The sequence below is a fragment of the Thalia democratica genome, chromosome 7 (genome assembly GCF_965202585.1).
Source record: "Thalia democratica chromosome 7, ktThaDemo2.hap1.1, whole genome shotgun sequence".
In the NCBI taxonomy this organism is placed as follows: domain Eukaryota; kingdom Metazoa; phylum Chordata; class Thaliacea; order Salpida; family Salpidae; genus Thalia; species Thalia democratica.
This window is the reverse complement of record NC_139171.1, coordinates 61,736,688-61,754,682: the sequence shown is the minus strand read 5'-3', so window position 1 is coordinate 61,754,682 and position 17,995 is coordinate 61,736,688. Positions and strand designations below refer to the sequence as shown.

The 17,995-nt window shown below is 25.0% G+C and overlaps 1 protein-coding gene across 3 annotated transcripts in view; it reads left to right on the top strand.

Moving 5' to 3' along the window:
- Nucleotides 1-17,995, top strand: part of LOC145840424 (uncharacterized) — a 36,681-nt gene that overhangs the window by 14,944 nt on the left and 3,742 nt on the right. For 2 of the 3 annotated variants that reach the window (XM_082947683.1, XM_082947682.1), the window contains exons 11-22: nt 1,935-2,075; nt 2,578-2,754; nt 5,372-5,550; nt 6,021-6,244; nt 6,504-6,621; nt 8,138-8,285; nt 9,003-9,084; nt 9,478-9,602; nt 9,997-10,093; nt 10,431-10,479; nt 11,007-11,075; nt 11,976-12,164. In XM_082947683.1, coding sequence (XP_082803809.1) covers nt 1,935-2,075; nt 2,578-2,754; nt 5,372-5,550; nt 6,021-6,244; nt 6,504-6,621; nt 8,138-8,285; nt 9,003-9,084; nt 9,478-9,602; nt 9,997-10,093; nt 10,431-10,479; nt 11,007-11,075; nt 11,976-12,164 — 1,598 coding nt within the window. The remainder of the gene's footprint in view (nt 1-1,934; nt 2,076-2,577; nt 2,755-5,371; nt 5,551-6,020; nt 6,245-6,503; nt 6,622-8,137; nt 8,286-9,002; nt 9,085-9,477; nt 9,603-9,996; nt 10,094-10,430; nt 10,480-11,006; nt 11,076-11,975; nt 12,165-17,995) is intronic. The other variant, XM_082947684.1, reaches the window with a different exon arrangement.

Below are 17,995 nucleotides of genomic sequence, written 5' to 3'. Positions count from 1 at the left end.
TTCAGGGGATCACAATCCGTAAAATGGGGAGCCACAAGGCCATAATTTAAAATTTACACTTGATATTTTGGAGTTGATAATGAAGAGCAAAAAAAGGTCTTAAGCAGTTTTTTGAAAAATATTTTGGAGGGGGCCATACCTTTTTTAATTTTTTTGAAGGGGGTCTTTTGAAAAAAGTTTAGAAAATCCTGACCTATATTAATTATGAAGTATTATATTTATGCCTTAATAGTTTTAAATTTTTGTGTGAAGTGTTGCATTATTATCTGAATAAAAAAAATGGGTGACAAAAATTCATAAAGTTTGATTTAAAAAAAAAATTAAACAACTAAGCTCACAGCTAACTGTTTTTATACTTGACATAGGAACAAAAAAAAAACCACTATATCCTGTATATGTATAACAAGTCTTACGAAGTATTTTTTGGTGGCCAGATGCGAATAGTTTTTATAAATAATGGATAATTTTTTCAGACATAGGCTTACAAAACAGGTCTCTTTACTTTTGTTAAGTTATACTAAAATAGATTTTATATCTTAAACCACCAACTTATAACAATATAGTTATGATAATAGCACCCAAGTTTATTTACAATTAAATTATATCTTTGTTTTAATTTATTAGTTTACTTTTCCTCAGTAATTTTATTTAAAACTTTTATAACTGAAAAATTAGTCGCGGACCGAACGTTTATAGCCCTGTTTTATAAAACACCTATAGCCTTTTATAAATAAATAAATGAATAATCTTCGGTATAATGTGTGATTATTTATAATAATTTTTGATAAGATTTATTAATTCTGTTTTAATATTACAAGTTGATCATTATTTTCTATTAATAAGCAAACACTAAAATTATTATTTTTAAACAAGTAATTGATCATTAGAAAAGTTTAAAGTACTTATAAGTTTTTATATACTTTATGAAAACCATTTACAATGTAAGTTTATATACTACTGTGTAATCAGTTTTCAAGAATTATACATTTATCTATCATTATAAAACAGTCGTAAAATTAAAATGAAGTTATTTAAAAAAAATAGAACTGAAAAAGTTCAAACGAAAATGTTAAACAAATGTTGTATTTATAAATAAAAAGTAGAGCTAAACTCTCAGGCTTTTACTGACGTCACATAATAAAAACCACAATTTTTTTTTGTTAAGAAATATAAATTGAGCTAGATTAAAGACATTAACTGAATAATTGTTTAAAACTAGAAATTTGTAGAACTTGATAGAACAAGTTTATTTTGCTATAGCTGTTAGTAAACCAAAGCAGACAAATATCTCTTAAAATCATCTAAAACATGTTATTATACTTCATAACTCAGCATAGACCGTGAAATCAAATACTACAACAAATAAGATTAAGTTGTTTTGTTTCGAAACTGCTTTAGTTAACAAGTTGGTATTAAAATTTATCCTCAAAGTTTAAGCGTTTGTAAAAAGGTTTCCTAACAAAATTTGGAATACTGAATGAAATTAATGCTTACGGACAGTACAAAATATATTTTACATACAATAGTAAGTCTTAACTGTATGTAAAAGTTATGCGTAACTTTTTCTCACTACTGTATTAGTAAAATTTACAGCAGGGTTTCCCAAACTCGTTTTCATAATCGTATACTTAGCAAAAATTTAAAAAGCAATCGCCTTCTTAAATTAGACACCCCCTTAATTGGTTAATCAGTCGTTTAATGTTTCGCTTATACTTGCTTATGACCAGAATCGCTTCCAGAGGGGTAATATCGCCCATTTATAGGAAACGACGGTGTAGATTTTTCTGTTATACAAAAATATTAATTATAAAAACCATAGCTACATGTTGAGATCCGTTTAATTTTAGTCATGTCTGAATAATTTAAAATAAAAATTAATTCCAGGTGTGTAAATTAAATCAAAATAAAGTAGTTTAAACATATTATAATTCCAGGTGTGCAATCTACAAACAATGCGAATTCGGACGATGAAAATGAGATAAGCGATTTGAATGATCCTGATTATTATTGCGAAGATCATCCTTCTAATAGCAAAGATGAAAGTACTTCTGAACAAGATACTTATGATGTTGATGGTAAATGATGATAGTTAATATTTACATGTAAATACAAATTGGTTTGATTATTTATAAAGTGTTCTTATTTATGAAAAAATAAATATTGATTATGATCTTGAGAGAATGTTGAAGGCAGATAAAAAAATATATAAGTTAAGAATTGAAAAATGTACTTAAACAATTGCTTCAAATCTTTCGAACTATAAGTTTGCATATATTTTAGATTTAAATATACTAATTTTTCTTATAAGAAAATAAAACACATAATAAATATTTTCTTAGATAAAACTTCATTCAATGCATTGCTCCATGAGGTTTCAGACCTCAGTGATCAAACATAATGATAATTTTTTAAATAATTATTCAAACAAAGAATTAACATTAACCAGGCTTACCCTTTTACCTGGAATCCTGGAAAAAGCTGGAATTTGACAATTCAGGCAAAAAAAAATCTGGAGAATTATTAAGGTTTCAGACCTCAACGGTGCAACATAATGATAATTTTTAAATAAATAAACAGACGAATCAACATCGCACGCAACGTTCAACGTAGGATCGGAGTTGAACGAAAGTACGGAGACTTCGCACAGTTTCCAGCAAGTGTTCTCTGATTCAAATGATCAATTGTCTTCTTTGCACACATCAATGCTGGATCACGACGCTCCCATGACCGCTCCCGTCAGAAGCGGGGGAAGCTGTAAGTTGTTGTTTTTTATTATAATATTTATTTGAGAGTTCAGGCTTAGAACAGGGTTTCCCAAAGTGGGCCATGACAGATACTCAGCAGGTCATGAGCAGTAAAGTTATCTGTTTGTTTTTTTGTTATTATAAATTTTTTTAATTCAGTTTTTATGTGTATTGACGTTAAAAAAACTCAGCTAGCTTATTTATAACTTAATAGTATTTTTTTTACGTCTTTGTTATACTGAGTTTTGCTTTCACCCGTCAGAAGCGGTGGAAGCTGTAAGTTTTTTTGTTTATTCGAGAGTTCATTTAAAACTAGGTTTCCCAAAGTGGGCCATGTCAGATACTCGGGGACAATGAGAAGAAAGGGCCAAAGGGGTCATGAGTTCATAGTTTGAAAATTTAACTAGATAAACTAAAGTTAGATGAAGGGAAAAATAGGTCTAATATGTTTTTTTAGGGTAGCTGTCTATAGCAAAGGGGCCAAAGGGGGGGGGGGGGTATGAGACTAACGCTAGATATTCTGGAGTTGTTGATGAGAAGCAAAAAAGGTCTTAGGTGTTTATTATGGTAGTTTTTGAGTAATCTTGGTACAAAGGGGCCAAAGCTTGTTTAAATTCTTTATTGGGGGGCAAAGTTTGGGAAACCCTGATTTAGAAGAACCCTTGTACAGTCTTTTTATTCTGTATGTAACGTTACTTTTGATTCTACTCAATTGTAGTAATTGAAGCTGTGTTTTTTATCAGTTTAGGATGAATATTTTACTGTTGTTGTAAATAATTTTTAGGTGTTAGACATATTACAAAGTTTTAACAATTGGTTTTGATTAATTGTTATCTATGTACCATCCGTACAGCTAATTTATGAGGATTATTTTGTTATCAGTATGGACAATTATTGTTTAGTTTTATAAAGTCTTTTGTTAGGTCTGAGTTTCGTAAGTAATTAGTATTTGTTAGAAAGGTATTAGTAAATTATTAATAATTATAATTAACTTATAATTAATAATTAATAATTAATTATAATTAACTAAACAATAATCTTTATAGTACAGTTAGTAAACATTATCGTGATGTAGTAAGATTTTAACTTATGCTGTATTTTATATATGCAAAGTGTTTTAAGTGTTTATATTTTTTCAAACACAGTTTTGAATTTTTGGTAGTGTTTATGTTACTGTTTTATTTTTTGGTAGCAGCAAGTTTGATTTTTATTTTTCATTCCTAAATAGCCAGTCAAAGTACTTTTTGTTAACAATTATATCAAGGAGAGATTAAGTTTTATATCTCATCAATTTGCAGCTATGTGTTATCAAGTTTAGCATTAATAAATTAAAAGTACTGAGTACATAATGCTAAAATGAACATTTTTGTTTTTTTATTTAAAGTTATTTATAATGAGTTTAGATAAAGTTTTTTTTAAATCTTTATTATATTATTAAAAGTAGTTAATAATGAGTTTATTTATTTTGTTTTCAGCTTTATATTATGTAAAATAATAAATAATGAGTTTAGACGGTCAAGGTGATTGTACCACATCAATTGGTCGTAATCTCAGCAAAATATCAGAAAAATCTGAAAAAGGTTACAAAGTTTTTTTTTTATAACAGTTGTTTAAATAATTTTTTAGCTTAAAAACAGTTTATTTAGCTGAGTTTTGTGATTATTGTATAGTTTTTCTACACAAAGTTATTGAATGTTAAATTCTAGTTATTGATAAGAAAATGAGAAAGTTAGTTTAAATCAGTTCTTAGTTAAAAGATGTAAGACATGAGTAAGCTATATGACTAATTATTAAATTTCCTAATGTATTTTCTAAACGGGTCAGCTAAAGTGTACCACAGTTTATTATTATGTGAGTGCATACAAATTACATACTAGTACATGTAATTAAATAAAAAAACCTCAGATTTAGTGTGTGGCAGTCACAATGAAATCAATCAGCACTCGGATTTATTTATAACTTTATATAATTAACATATGTTTACTCAAGTATTTTGTTTCAGGTTAAGTATTTAGTATGATTTGATTTGCGTTGACAGCTGGATAAAAAATGTGTAGAAATTTTTAAATATCAATATAATTATTTTAAAAATTTATAAAACATGTTTTTATTTGATTGAATCAAAATAAGTTTTCCACCTGAAATATAACTGAAGTCTTTTTTCTTTTTTAGAAATTATATTTTTAATAATATAAAAGTTTTCTATTTTGTTTTTAAGATAATACTCTTCCAGCATAATCACTTGATAAAATGCTGTTCAAAATTAGTTTCATTTAATAAAACTAGATACGTTAACATATATAATTATATAATTAACTAGTAAAACTAACGTTTCCCAAGTTAATCTAAAATTAAGTTTTAATACTGTTTATATTAATCAAAAACTAAAAACAAAACAAGTAAAAATTAATAAATTAAGCATTAAAGTAAATACAATCGTTCTGACTTTTTTTAAATGGACAAGTTGTTGAACAATACTTAACAACTAATTTAAGTTTATACAACTTAAAACACAAAATTTAATTCCAGTTTAAGTGATGAATCTCATAAATAACCCAACATTGAATGTTTTAGTTTTAACTTAAGTAAAAAATACAATAAAAAATAAGTATGTTTATTTTTTACAGTTTTCAGTGACGAAACTCCCAAATCACCCACTGTCGAAGAATCAAGTTTGAACATAAGTGCGGTGATCGACAAATTGTATGATTTCGAAGAATCTTCAATGAACACATCGGTTATTAGCAATACATCGGGTATTACTAGGAACAAGAGCAAAAAGCAGATTACCAATGAACTTAGTTATGTTAGTTGTGACTGGTAATTTGAATTGAATTAAAATGAAAAACGAAATAATATTAAAACTATCACCATAAAAAGTTAGCGTAAAATTATTAAATTATGTAACTGTTAATTTAACCTAAGATTAAATAATTAAAAAAAATAAAGTATGCAATTAAGAGTTAAGTTTTAGCTACTAACCTAGGATTATATAAGTAAAAAAAAATTAGAGTTAAGTTATGTAGAGTCCAAAAAGAAGTGACTTAAAACGATTTAAAAGGTAAGCACAGTTTTAACTTCAACTATGTTAATATCATAAAATGAAGAAGTTTTTTTACAGAACTTAGCAAAGTTTTAGTAATTATAATAATTTAATATATAGTTAACGTACCAAAGAAAAGTACGAAAAAACAGTTGAGTAAAAAGCTAAGTTTTTCTTACAACTAAAATTAATAAAATAATAAACAAAAAATAAATAAATAAATAATATACCAGAGAAAAGTGACATCAAACGAAGCCGAGTGCACTTCAACGATCAAAAGGAGCAGAAAATCTCAGGAGTTCAAAAAATCAAATAGTACGGAGAACTTGCTGTCGCTAAGCAACCAGCAACCCTTGTCACTAAGCAACAAGGCACCCGTGAACACCCCAAATTTGAAACTGGCCAAACCCAACAAACACACCATCAACTCGTACCGATCAAGCGCTAAAAAGAACATGTTTGTTTATTAAGTTAATTATTATTAAATTGTTAATTAAATATATGTTGTTATACATTAAATTTTATTATAAAAACTTACTAACATTTCAATTAAGTAGAAAGTTTATTTTATTGTTTATATAGATACTTAATAAGACTTTCATACATTTGTAAAACGTTTTTTTTCTAAAGTTAAAAAAAAATTAAGTTTTCAATAGTATAATGAAAATTACGTACTTATTGTTAAAAGACATGTTTGTTTATTTTAGTTCTAACAGGACTCCATTGAAAAATGTTTTTCCGAAAGAAGCAAAAAAAGAAGCAAGCAGTTTATCATCAGCAGATACAATTAAATCGCCTAAAACCTACAAGCTTCAAACACAAAAACCTTATCATGTTAGTTGTTTTTAAATACTATTTGTTTTTAAAAGTTAATTTGCAAGTACATTTAAATCACCTAAAATTCATAAGCTAAAATCACAAGTTTAAATTTCCAATTCCTATTTTGTTTCGAGTTGTTTCTGGTTTGAAAATTAGATAATGTTTGTATATTTTTATTCGTAGTTTAAATTATATTTATTTTTTCTAACCAAATTAAAGTTTAGAAGATATTGTATCATCATATTTGATACAAAATTAAAGGAAATTTATTTATCTAATTATAACAAAAAAAATTCTAGTTTTCAAAACCAATTTTAATTTAAGTAGTAATGAAAGTAAATGTTTAGTATGCATTAAAATATTTATTCGTAAGAGAAAGATTAAGCTTTTAAAAACTTTTAATTTAAACTCCCTTTTTATCTTTATCTACATATGTTTTATTTTTGTAAAAGTTTGTGTAGTACATGAATTTAAAAATATTTTTCTTTTTAAGATGATTGCAGGGTTGCCACTTTACTTGGAAACCTGGAATTTGACAATTTGAGCAAAAAAAAAACTGGAAAAACCTGGAATTTTGAACAAAAATCACTTAAAAACCTGGTAATTTAAACAATTATTACATGTTAAGTAGAAAATTTTGATTCGAAAATAAAATCTACCATAAAAAATATTTTTTATGTCACATCAATTTTTTTTTTTAAAAACACATTCGAAATAGCTTTACAGTATCTTTTCAATGTTTTTATGCTATTTAACACATTTTTTTTTAACCTTAAATTTAATTATAAACTTATAATAGACCCAAAAACAAGTACTTTAAAAAACCTGGAAGAAATTTTGAAAACCTGGAGAAAATTTGCCAAAAGTCAGTGCCAACCCTGTGATTGAGTTTTACATGTTTTTATATTTATAAAATAATATGAGAAATGTTTTAGTGTATATTTTTTGATAATAAAGTTTTGAAATTGTTATTTTAAATCAGCTAACAGATATTACTGAAGAAAAAACTAGTTATATGAACATGAGTATTAAAAAAAAATTTTTGATCAACAATTTTAACAAATATATTATCAACTTTGTACTATACTTTTAAAAACAAACTGATGTAAAACTAAAAATTTTAATATTTTTAGACTAATTATACTAATAAATACTAAAATGTACATACTTAAACACTATTGCTAATTAATTTTTATTCAAAAACGTGTATTTAAAAAATAAAAAACATGTTTATACAACTACTGTTGATTGTGTGAAAGTTGTATAAAAAAATAAGTTTTGTAGTATAACACAAAATGTATTTGCAGCTATTTTAAATAAATAATGTAAAAGGAAATAACTTTATTTAAAGATGACCAGAAAAAAAAAATCAATAATTATATTTATTTTAAATTAATGTTCTACAGCACACAGTTATTTACTTTTTAATTCTGTAACAATACAACAAATCAATAAACAACAACTTTGCACATCTTTTTAAGTTAAAATATCTTATATAAATTTTAAACTTTAAAACAAATAATATTTTTAGGAAGTAATGAAGCAGTTGAGGGATGATCAGAAAATGCAGATGTCGAGGATCAAGCAGTTATCAGACGCGCTGAACGTTTGTTACGACGCTAAACACGGTAAAGGGTCGGTCGCGGAGGCAGAAGCCGAAAAACTACTTCTGATTGCAAGTTTGTTTTTATTTATATATATATAAAATTTTATATTTCTATAAAACTAAAGGTTATATTTATATAAAATAAGGTTTTATATTTTAGACTTTAACACATTCTTCATGAAACATATGTACTAGTATATTTTTTAAATTGTATTTTTCCAATAAACTATATATATACATATATTTTTATTTATTATTAATTTATTTTAATTGTACGTTTGTTACGACGCTAAACACGGTAAAGGATCGGCCGCAGAAGCAGAAGCCGAGAAATTACTTCTTATCGCAAGTTTGTTTTTATTTACTATTCTACCCCTTTTTAGCAAATCAGACAACAAGTTTATTTAGAGGTTTGACATCCCAGACCTTTGGTTAAGAACTCTAGACCAGTGTTTCTAAAATGGGGTTCCTCGGAACCCTAGGGTTCCGCGACGCCTCTCAGGGGTTCCGCGAAAGCCTTTCGAAGTTTAAAAAAGAACATTTATTTAATTATACATTTTATGTAAAATTAAAATTAGGGGTTCTGCCACTAGAAAAAGGTTCAGAAGCACTGCTCTAGACAATCTTGATTCAAACCAACTTATATCAAAAACAAATTTAAATCATTGCTTTAAAAAAATTGTTAAAAAAAACTAAGTATTGCTTTTTAAAGAAAACATTATAGCAATAAAAAATTTACATAGAAGGTAAGTCTATAACTATTAACACAAAAAAAAAATTCCCTAAACAGCGAAGAAGAATCAGGCGCTCAGGGAGGAAATCCGCAGGATGGAGGTAGACGGTCGTACGAAGTACGAATCGGAAATATCAAGGTATTATACAAGTAATAAAAGATAAAATAATGTTAAAGATACAAAAGGGTCGATCATACCAATTCGATCATCAGAACACAAGCTTCGAATTGGTAAGAAAAAAACGAAGCTTGTGGTCTGATGATCGGATTGGTATGATCAACCCTTATGTTAAACTTGAGCTTGTCTCACAGCAAACGAAAGTCCAGGCTTCTGCTCTGCAGACTTTCGCCGATGTTTTTGTTGATAATATGTATCTAATGAATTTAATAATAAAATTTATGTTATTTTTGTAGAAGTTGTATCTAGTTTAGATTGTTTAATATATAAATGAATAGTTACTAAATTACAAGCACCAATCAAGAAAGCATTTATTTGAAATGTAAAGTAATATTTTGATTGATAAATCACCAGGTCCGAATGTTCCGCTTCGATGCACATCAAGAAAATCTCGCTCCCCATGAAACCCGAACATCTGTTCACCGTTGCCAAGCAACATTTGAAGCAGCAGCAGTATTACGTCATACTCGTTAAAACTGGTGAGATTATTTTTATTTTAGAGTTTTTTAATCTTTTTTATAACTTTTAAGAAGCCTCAAACATATACTAGCTCAAGCTTGTTTTTAGTCACCCAGGCTGGCTTTTTTACTTCCATGAATGGCAAACCTGGAATAATATAATTAGTTGATAGAAGTATCATAATAAAAACTGATTGTTGTTTAGTAAATGTTTTATTTAAATGTTTACTATTATATTAGGTTGAGGATAAAAAAACATTTGCTCATAGTTTGAAAAATTGTTTAAAATGATAATGTTTTATAACTTTTATTTGAAATGATAGTAATTTAATAGCTAGAGAGAAAGTTTTAGCTACAACTCGTCATACACTTAAACTTTTTAAATAATATCATTTTATTAATAACTATTAAACAGGTAGAGGAAAAGTATTGGCAACATCAATTCACACTCTCAAACATTTGGGCGAACATCAACAAGGAGATAATCTCGAATTTGAAGACAATTTTCACATGTTTGTTTATTGTGTTCGATATATTTTGATTGAAATCTAAAGTTTATTCAGCATGCTTTTGACAATTTCCTGTTTTGAAAATTGTGTAAAAATGTACTTTAAATTTTTTTTTTTAAGACTAAATAGTTTAAAATTATATAAGTAATTTACTACAAAAATTTGGTTTGTGTTAAAGCAAAATCATCAAAAGTAAATATAGTTTTACCTTTACAATTTTCCCTCATACTATGTTTATAATTGAAGTTTTACAAAAGATCAACTATTTACTTTCATAAAGGGTTTATTAACTTTTAGCATAATTATATTTGTAATAATTTGTGATATTAAAAAAATACAGAGAGAATTTGAAAAGCGATTTTGAAATTGTCCTAGAAGTTTACTTATTCGTTAGTTTTTGATAATTAATATTTTAAAACACTTATTCATACGCGATTAAACATATTCATACTGAAATTTTTTTTTAAAGCTTTGTTTTGATTAAAAACTTTCAATTCTTATCACTAATAAGTGATAAAGTAATCATTTGTTTTCAAGGCACTAAATATAGAATATAAAATCAGTTAAAATAATAGTTTTTAATAAGTGTTTTATATTTGTAACTTTAAAATGTTTTGTCAATGCTATTTGTAATTCAACAAGTTTATTTTATAAATAAATATTAAAGATTTGATGACCGAACTTTTTTAATAAATTTTAATCTTACTTGTAAAAAAAAAACGGAAAACTAACTATACGTTTTTAGTATGATCAAACTTGTGTTCATTTAATTTCCACAAGCTTTTGTTGTGTTGTACAATTAAAAAATTTTTGGCTTTAAATATTTTTTTTGTTATGTTTAATTACTATAAACCAGTAATAATATGTTTTTATTTTTTATGTAAACTAGTAATAATACGTTTTTATTTTGTATTAGTCTATGCAGGACCTGTCAAAGCAAGAAAACGAAGTTCCTGAGAAGAAATCGAGCAAAGTTTTTAGCAAGGTACAAATTACTAATAGTTTTATTTAATTTTGTAACAATCATCTTTTTCATTTAAAAACAACTGCTTTAATAAATTATGTTATTAAAATATTGTATGATATTATCTAATAATACCTCTTTCTACCTCTTTGTTAAGGATTTTAACAAAGAGGTAGAATTAGTCAAAAAGTCAAAGATTTAGATTTAGAAGGACAGCTAGTAGCTCAAAAAAAATTAAGTAGAGTTAGATTAGGTTGTGTTTTTTAGTAAAACATGTAATACAGAGAAGTTAGAGACAGAAATTTTAATAATTATAAAACTTAAAGCTACAAAAAAAAGATTAGATTAAGATATAGTTCATCATTCAACTAAATTTTGTAACACAGCCGTCAACAACGAAAGAAGCCAGATTTTTTCTGGGTCTCACCCCAAAGAAAACCCCCAAAGTTGTTACCGTGGCAACCATTGCTAACATGGCGGGAAGGAAGATTATCGAGAAGAGCACCAAAAAGTTGGAGAAGAGCACAAAATCTCTCAGTAGAAATGTTTCCATGGTTTCACAGAAACTCAACAGTTCTATAAGCAATGCTATTAACAAGGAGAACAAAAATAAGGTACAAAATAGTTTTAGTTTAGAGGTTAGTGTAGCTCAGCATTAGATTAGAGCTTTTGTTTACAAAGCTAGATTAAGTTATGCAGATATTAGTGAGATTGTATAGCTTAGCAGTTGCTAAAGACAAATTTTTACAAAAAAAATAGCCTTTTTTTCTATATTCTTATAAGTTTTCATTTAGTTTTGATTAATGCAGTTTGATGGGTAATATCGTTTCAACATTTAAAAACATAGATTATTTATTAAAAATAACTATACTTTAATTTGATAGAAAGTTTTTCAATTTTAACCAACTATTTCCCATACAGTCAACAGCAGCCAAGGGACTGAAGAACGTTTTCACGCCGAAGAAATCGAAACATCGTCCCAGAAGTTCCACGGTTTCAGCTCCCAGCCCAGCAGGACCTTACGCAGTTAGGAACACGAGTTTCAACATGATCGGAACATGCACTATTACCAAGAATGATGCTCAAGACACCACATTCCAACTCACTAATGTTTGTTTGTTAATTATTTATTATATTTAATATTACATGCACAATTACCAAGAATGATGCTCAAGACACCACATTCCAACTCACTAATGTTTGTTTGTTAATTAATTATTATATTTATTATTACATTAACTATTACCAAGAATGATGCTCAAGATACTACATTCCAACTTACTAATGTTTGTTTGTTAATTATTTAATTATTATATTTAATATTATATGCACAATCACCAAGAATGATGCTCAAGACACCACTTTTCAACTTACTAATGTTTGTATTTATTTGTTAATTAGTTATTATATTTAATATTATATGCACTATTACCAAGAATGATGCACAAGACACTACGTTTCAACTTACCAATGTTTGTATTTATTTGTTAATTGTATTAATTTATTATACTTAATATTACATGCACTATCACCAAGAATGATGCTCAAGATACTACATTTCAACTTACTAATGTTTGTTTTTATTTTATAATTATATTAATTTAAATTATTTAATACTATATTCACTATTACCAAGAATGATGCACAGGACACAACATTTCAACTTGCTAATGTTTGTGTTTTCTTATCATTTGAAATTACAACAAATATTTTATTAATTTTAAAGTAGGTTTTAAAATTCAGTTGTATAAACATTTATATAAACCTTACCATCACGGAAAAAATGTGCAAATAAAATTAAATCATATCACAAGAATTAAAAAAAAGATTTGAAGGACTATTTTACCTTTGTATTGTGGATGACATTAATTACGTAAATTTTATCTCAACAAAATTCAACCTAAATGATTTGTTATCGTATATAAGTTTTCTTGTATTATTAAAATTGCGTTATTTTTATTAGAATATCAATAATTGTTACAATAAAAGTTTTCAAATTTTAATTATAGTTTTTAAGTAAGTAAAAACTTCCAGAGTTCTTTTCTTTTTGTTAACAATATGAAAACGATGCAATATTCTTGACGTAAATAGAGTTTTGTTTAATAAATAAATTTTAATTACGTTTCAATGTTAAGACTATTTCAACTACTTTTTATTAGGTGTCAAACTTATGGTCAATGGTGAGTTATTTACAGTCAAAAATAAGAGCTTAGCGCTTTCACTAAACTCTTTATATTAAAATAGGTGTTTAATGTTAGCTGAAAATCTCTAACTATACTAAAATATAACATACATGGGTTTAGCCTCTGCATGGGTTATAATTGAACCAAAGTTTTAACTAACACAAAAGCTTAGGTCCATTTGCAAGGATAAGTTTTTTTTTAACCGAGTTTAACTTTTTCCATCCTAAAAGAATTATTAAATTACCATTTTATTAATATTTTGTTCCGATCTTAAAATATTCAATTATCCTTTGAACAGCGTTATTTTTAGTTTTAGAACAATAAAAAAGTTGCATTTTATTAATATGTCTCGCTAACTTGCTTTCCATAAAGTGAATTTCCAAATTATTTATTATTTTTCTTTCAAAATCGTGCTTACGACTTCCACACGCTTCTATGACGTCATAAAATACTTCATAAATTGCTTTTTATGACGTCACTGCCTCTGCAACTATTCAATGCAAATATATCTGCCAAGTTATCATGCTTAAACAGCTTTTTTACCTCAAAAATTTCAACCAAACTCAGTTCATAAATTTAATGCAATTCTTTCCTTTTTCTTTAGTATTTAAGTTTTACAAGTTCTATATTTTTTTTTGTTAAAGCCATATATCATGTCTTTATTTATTTTTCATACTTCTAGGTTATTTGGACTTTAAGGTATATATTTATATAAACTATTTATGTACTTTATAACAAGCATTTTTTTGTTCTAGGTTTTTATATCTAATATTTTCTAATAAGCATAACAAATAATCTGACAAAGTATTTTGTTCTTTTATTGAAACAGGATCGTATTAGACAGCCATATAGTATGCATAAACATAAAAGTGAACTTGAAAAGGTATTAATGTGTGTATATAGCTTTAGTTATTTTCTTATTCTGTTTCTGTTAAATTTCTGTTTCTTTAGTAAATCATGCATTATATTAATTAGCCATTAAATACATCATCATGCTTTCTAACAGATATACATAATATGAAATATATTATGTATTAGTATCTAAAAGAGATAAAATATCTTAGAAACTAGTAATTAGATACTTATTAAGATTTTGTTTAAAGATTGACATCAATCTTTAAAGGAATAATGGCTTCTAGACAATCATTTTTAAAAATGACATCTAGAGATCTGTTTTACGGTAAAAAATATTAAAAGTAGTACATTTCAACAATTGTGTCTTCAATAAATTTTAAGAAAGATGAATTTTAAAGTATATTTGACTTGAAAAATACTTCAAATACTGTATTTTACTAGAATTTATGTAAAGTTGATCCAACATATATTAGAATTTATATTTAATAAGGAATTTTGTGAAGATAAACTCACATATATTAGAACTTATATTTTACAAGGAATTTTGTAAAGATAAACCCACATATATTAGAACTTATATTTAACAAGAAATTTTGTAAAGTTAAACCAACATATATTAGAACTTATATTTAATAAGAAATTTTGTAAAGTTGAACAAACATGTATTAGAACTTATATTTAACAAGGAATTTTGTAAAGTTGAACTTACATATATTAGAACTTATATTTAACAAGAAATTTTGTAAAGTTGAACCCACATATATTAGAACTTATATTTAACAAGAAATTTTGTAAAGTTGAACCCACATATATTAGAATTTATATTTAATAAGGAATTTTGTGAAGATAAACTCACATATATTAGAACTTATATTTTACAAGGAATTTTGTAAAGATAAACCCACATATATTAGAACTTATATTTAACAAGAAATTTTGTAAAGTTAAACCAACATATATTAGAACTTATATTTAATAAGAAATTTTGTAAAGTTGAACAAACATGTATTAGAACTTATATTTAACAAGGAATTTTGTAAAGTTAAACCCACATATATTAGAACTTATATTTAATAAGAAATTTTGTAAAGTTGAACAAACATGTATTAGAACTTATATTTAACAAGAAATTTTGTAAAGATAAACAAACATATATTAGAACTTATATTTAATAAGAAATTTTGTAAAGTTGAACAAACATATATTAGAACTTATATTTAACAAGAAATTTTGTAAAGTTGAACCCACAAATATATTAGAACTTATATTTAACAAGAAATTTTGTAAAGTTGAACCCACAAATATATTAGAACTTATATTTAATAAGAAATTTTGTAAAGTTGAACGAACATATATTAGAACTTATATTTAACAAGAAATTTTGTAAAGTTGAACCCACAAATATATTAGAACTTATATTTAACAAGAAATTTTGTAAAGTTTAAACCAACATATATTAGAACTTATATTTAACAAGAAATTTTGTAAAGTTGAACCCACATATGTTAGAACTTATATTTAATAAGAAATTTTGTAAAGTTGAACAAACATATATTAGAACTTATATTTAATAAGAAATTTTATAAGTTGAACAAACATATATTAGAACTTATATTTAACAAGAAATTTTGTAAAGTTGAACCAACACATATATTAGAACTTATATTTAACAAGAAATTTTGTAAAGTTGAACCCACATATATTAGAACTTATATTTAATAAGAAATTTTGTAAAGTTGAACCCACATATATTAGAACTTATATTTAATAAGAAATTTTGTAAAGTTGAACAAACATATATTAGAACTTATATTTATTAAGGAATTTTGTAAAGTTGAACAAACATATATTAGAACTTATATTTAATAAGAAATTTTGTAAAGTTGAACCGACATATATTAGAACTTATATTTAATAAGAAATTTTGTAAACTTGAACCAACATATATTAGAACTTATATTTAATAAGAAATTTTGTAAAGTTGAACCCACATATATTAGAACTTATATTTAATGTGAAATTTTGTAAAGTTGAACAAACATATATTAGAACTTATATTTAATAAGAAATTTTGTAAAGTTGAACCAACATATGTTAGAACTTATATTTAATAAGAAATTTTGTAAAGTTGAACAAACATATATTAGAACTTATATTTAATGTGAAATTTTGTAAAGTTGAACCAACATATATTAGAACTTATATTTAACAAGAAATTTTGTAAAGTTGAACAAACATATATTAGAACTTATATTTAACAAGAAATTTTGTAAAGTTGAACAAACATATATTAGAACTTATATTTAACAAGAAATTTTGTAAAGTTGAACCCACATATATTAGAACTTATATTTAATAAGAAATTTTGTAAAGTTGAACAAACATATATTAGAACTTATATTTAATGTGAAATTTTGTAAAGTTGAACCCACATATATTAGAACTTATATTTAATAAGAAATTTTGTAAAGTTGAACCCACATATGTTAGAACTTATATTTAATAAGAAATTTTGTAAAGTTGAACAAACATATATTAGAACTTATATTTAACAAGAAATTTTGTAAAGTTGAACAAACATATATTAGAACTTATATTTAACAAGAAATTTTGTAAAGTTGAACAAACATATATTAGAACTTATATTTTATAAGAAATTTTGTAAAGTTAAACCAACATATATTAGAACATTTATTTAATAAGAAATTTTGTAAAGTTGAACCCACATATATTAGAACTTATATTTAACAAGAAATTTTGTAAAGTTGAACAAACATATGTTAGAACTTATATTTAACAAGAAATTTTGTAAAGTTGAACCCACATATATTAGAACTTGTATTTAATAAGAAATTTTGTAAAGATAAACAAACATATATTAGAACTTATATTTAATAAGAAATTTTGTAAAGTTGAACAAACATATATTAGAACTTATATTTAATAAGAAATTTTGTAAAGTTGAACAAACATGTATTAGAACTTATATTTAACAAGAAATTTTGTAAAGTTGAACCTACATATATTAGAATTTATATTTAGCAAGAAATTTTGTAAAGATAAACCCACATATATTAGAACTTATATTTAATAAGGAATTTTGTAAAGTTGAACCCACATATATTAGAACTTATATTTAATAAGAAATTTTGTAAAGTTGAACTAACATATATTAGAACTTATATTTAATAAGAAATTTTGTAAAGTTGAACCGACATATATTAGAACTTATATTTATTAAGGAATTTTGTAAAGTTGAACCAACATATATTAGAACTTATATTTAATAAGAAATTTTGTAAAGTTGAACAAACATATATTAGAACTTATATTTAATAAGAAATTTTGTAAAGTAGAACAAACATATATTAGAACTTATATTTAACAAGGAATTTTGTAAAGTTAAACCCAAATATATTAGAACATTTATTTAACAAGAAATTTTGTAAAGTTGAACCCACATATGTTAGAACTTATATTTAATAAGGAATTTTGTAAAGTTGAACCCACGTATGTTAGAATTTATATTTAATAAGAAATTTTGTAAAGTTGAACAAACATATATAGGAACTTATATTTAATAAGGAATTTTGTAAAGTTAAACCCACATATATTAGAACATTTATTTAACAAGAAATTTTGTAAAGTTGAACAAACATATATTAGATCTTATATTTAATAAGAAATTTTGTAAAGTTGAACCCACATATGTTAGAACTTACATTTAATAAGAAATTTTGTAAAGATAAACCAACATATATTAGAACTTATATTTAATAAGAAATTTTGTAAAGTTGAACAAACATATATTAGAACTTATATTTAATGTGAAATTTTGTAAAGTTGAACCCACATATATTAGAACTTATATTTAATAAGAAATTTTGTAAAGTTGAACAAACA